Source organism: Penaeus japonicus, unplaced genomic scaffold (assembly GCF_977035675.1).
Source record: "Penaeus japonicus unplaced genomic scaffold, GWHDUDI00000001_assembly GWHDUDI00000025, whole genome shotgun sequence".
Classification (NCBI taxonomy): Eukaryota; Metazoa; Arthropoda; class Malacostraca; order Decapoda; family Penaeidae; genus Penaeus; species Penaeus japonicus.
In genome coordinates, this window is record NW_028234427.1 from 13,518,097 (window position 1) to 13,520,596 (window position 2,500).

The following is a 2,500-nucleotide window of genomic DNA, read 5'->3' on the forward strand; positions in this document are numbered from 1 at the left end:
TACCACCATGATGATTGTGGATATCCCAAGGACCAGGATGATTCCCGTCAGGTTGTACAGCTGGCTCTCTGCAAAGCGAGTGAGATCGAGTTAATGCAAGAGGTCGGAAAAAGGACCGAAGTTTTTTGACTTCTCTGTGGTTAGGTTCCTCGGCAGATACTACGTACATTGTATTCCTGTTTGAATTTTGAGCTTTCATTTCCTGCATGTTGCACACTCTACAAGATTTTTGGCATCCTTACAGGAAATGCACTCTACAGCCAAAGGTTTTTCGTATTCTTACAGCAAATATTACAGCCAAGGATTTTAGTATCCTTAGAGCGAATACCCTCTCTACAGCCAAGGATTTTAGTATCCTTAGAGCGAATACCCTCTCTACAGCCAAGGATTTTAGTATCCTTAGAGCGAATACCCTCTCTACAGCCAAGGATTTTAGTATCCTTAGAGCGAATACCCTCTCTACAGCCAAGGATTTTAGTATCCTTAGAGCGAATACCCTCTCTAAACCCAAGGATTTTAGTATCCTTAGAGCGAATACCCTCTCTAAACCCAAGGATTTTAGTATCCTTAGAGCGAATACCCTTTCTACAGCCAAGGATTTTAGTATCCTTAGAGCGAATACCCTTTCTAAACCCAAGGATTTTAGTATCCTTAGAGCGAATACCCTCTCTAAACCCAAGGATTTTAGTATCCTTAGAGCGAATACCCTCTCTACAGCCAAGGATTTTAGTATCCTTAGAGCGAATACCCTTTCTACAGCCAAGGATTTTAGTATCCTTAGAGCGAATACCCTTTCTAAACCCAAGGATTTTAGTATCCATAGATCAAATACCCTCTCTAAACCCAAGGATTTTAGTATCCTTAGAGCGAATACCCTTTCTACAGCCAAGGATTTTAGTATCCTTAGAGCGAATACCCTTTCTACAGCCAAGGATTTTAGTATCCTTAGAGCGAATACCCTTTCTACAGCCAAGGATTTTAGTATCCTTAGAGCGAATACCCTCTCTACAGCCAAGGATTTTAGTATCCTTAGAGCGAATACCCTCTCTAAACCCAAGGATTTTAGTATCCTTAGAGCGAATACCCTTTCTAAACCCAAGGATTTTAGTATCCTTAGAACGAATACCCTTTCTACAGCCAAGGATTTTAGTATCCTTAGAGCGAATACCCTTTCTAAACCCAAGGATTTTAGTATCCTTAGAACGAATACCCTTTCTAAACCCAAGGATTTTAGTATTCTTAGAGCGAATACCCTTTCTACAGCCAAGGATTTTGTATCCTTAGAGCGAATACTCTCTCTAAACCCAAGGATTTTAGTATCCTTAGAGCGAATACCCTTTCTACAGCCAAGGATTTTAGTATCCTTAGAGCGAATACCCTCTCTAAACCCAAGGATTTTAGTATCCTTAGAGCGAATACCCTTTCTACAGCCAAGGATTTTAGTATCCTTAGAGCGAATACCCTCTCTAAACCCAAGGATTTTAGTATCCTTAGAGCGAATACCCTCTCTAAACCCAAGGATTTTAGTATCCTTAGAGCGAATACCCTTTCTACAGCCAAGGATTTTAGTATCCTTAGAGCGAATACCCTTTCTAAACCCAAGGATTTTAGTATCCTTAGAGCAAATACCCTCTCTCAACCCAAGGATTTTAGTATCCTTAGAGCGAATACCCTCTCTACAGCCAAGGATTTTAGTATCCTTAGAGCGAATACCCTCTCTACAGCCAAGGATTTTAGTATCCTTAGAGCGAATACCCTCTCTACAGCCAAGGATTTTAGTATCCTTAGAGCGAATACCCTCTCTCAACCCAAGGATTTTAGTATCCTTAGAGCGAATACCCTCTCTACAGCCAAGGATTTTAGTATCCTTAGAGCGAATACCCTCTCTACAGCCAAGGATTTTAGTATCCTTAGAACGAATACCCTCTCTACAGCCAAGGATTTTGTATCCTTAGAGCGAATACCCTCTCTACAGCCAAGGATTTTAGTATCCTTAGAACAAATACCCTCTCTCAACCCAAGGATTTTAGTATCCTTAGAACAAATACCCTCTCTCAACCCAAGGATTTTAGTATCCTTAGAGCGAATACCCTCTCTACAGCCAAGGATTTTAGTATCCTTAGAACAAATACCCTCTCTCAACCCAAGGATTTTAGTATCCTTAGAGCGAATACCCTCTCTACAGCCAAGGATTTTAGTATCCTTAGAACAAATACCCTCTCTCAACCCAAGGATTTTAGTATCCTTAGAGCGAATACCCTCTCTACAGCCAAGGATTTTAGTATCCTTAGAACAAATACCCTCTCTCAACCCAAGGATTTTAGTATCCTTAGAGCGAATACCCTCTCTACAGCCAAGGATTTTAGTATCCTTAGAACAAATACCCTCTCTCAACCCAAGGATTTTAGTATCCTTAGAGCGAATACCCTCTCTACAGCCAAGGATTTTAGTATCCTTAGAACAAATACCCTCTCTCAACCCAAGGATTTTAGTATCCTTA

At 40.7% G+C, this 2,500-nt stretch overlaps 1 protein-coding gene across 1 annotated transcript in view; it reads right to left on the reverse strand.

Annotated features, from left to right (window-relative positions):
- LOC122246201 (uncharacterized) overlaps positions 1 to 2,500 on the reverse strand; it is a 5,329-nt gene that overhangs the window by 1,025 nt on the left and 1,804 nt on the right. The window contains exon 3 of the mRNA XM_043004602.2: positions 1 to 68. This exon is cut by the window's left edge and continues 1,025 nt beyond it. Within this exon, the coding sequence (XP_042860536.2) occupies positions 1 to 68 (68 nt within the window). The remainder of the gene's footprint in view (positions 69 to 2,500) is intronic.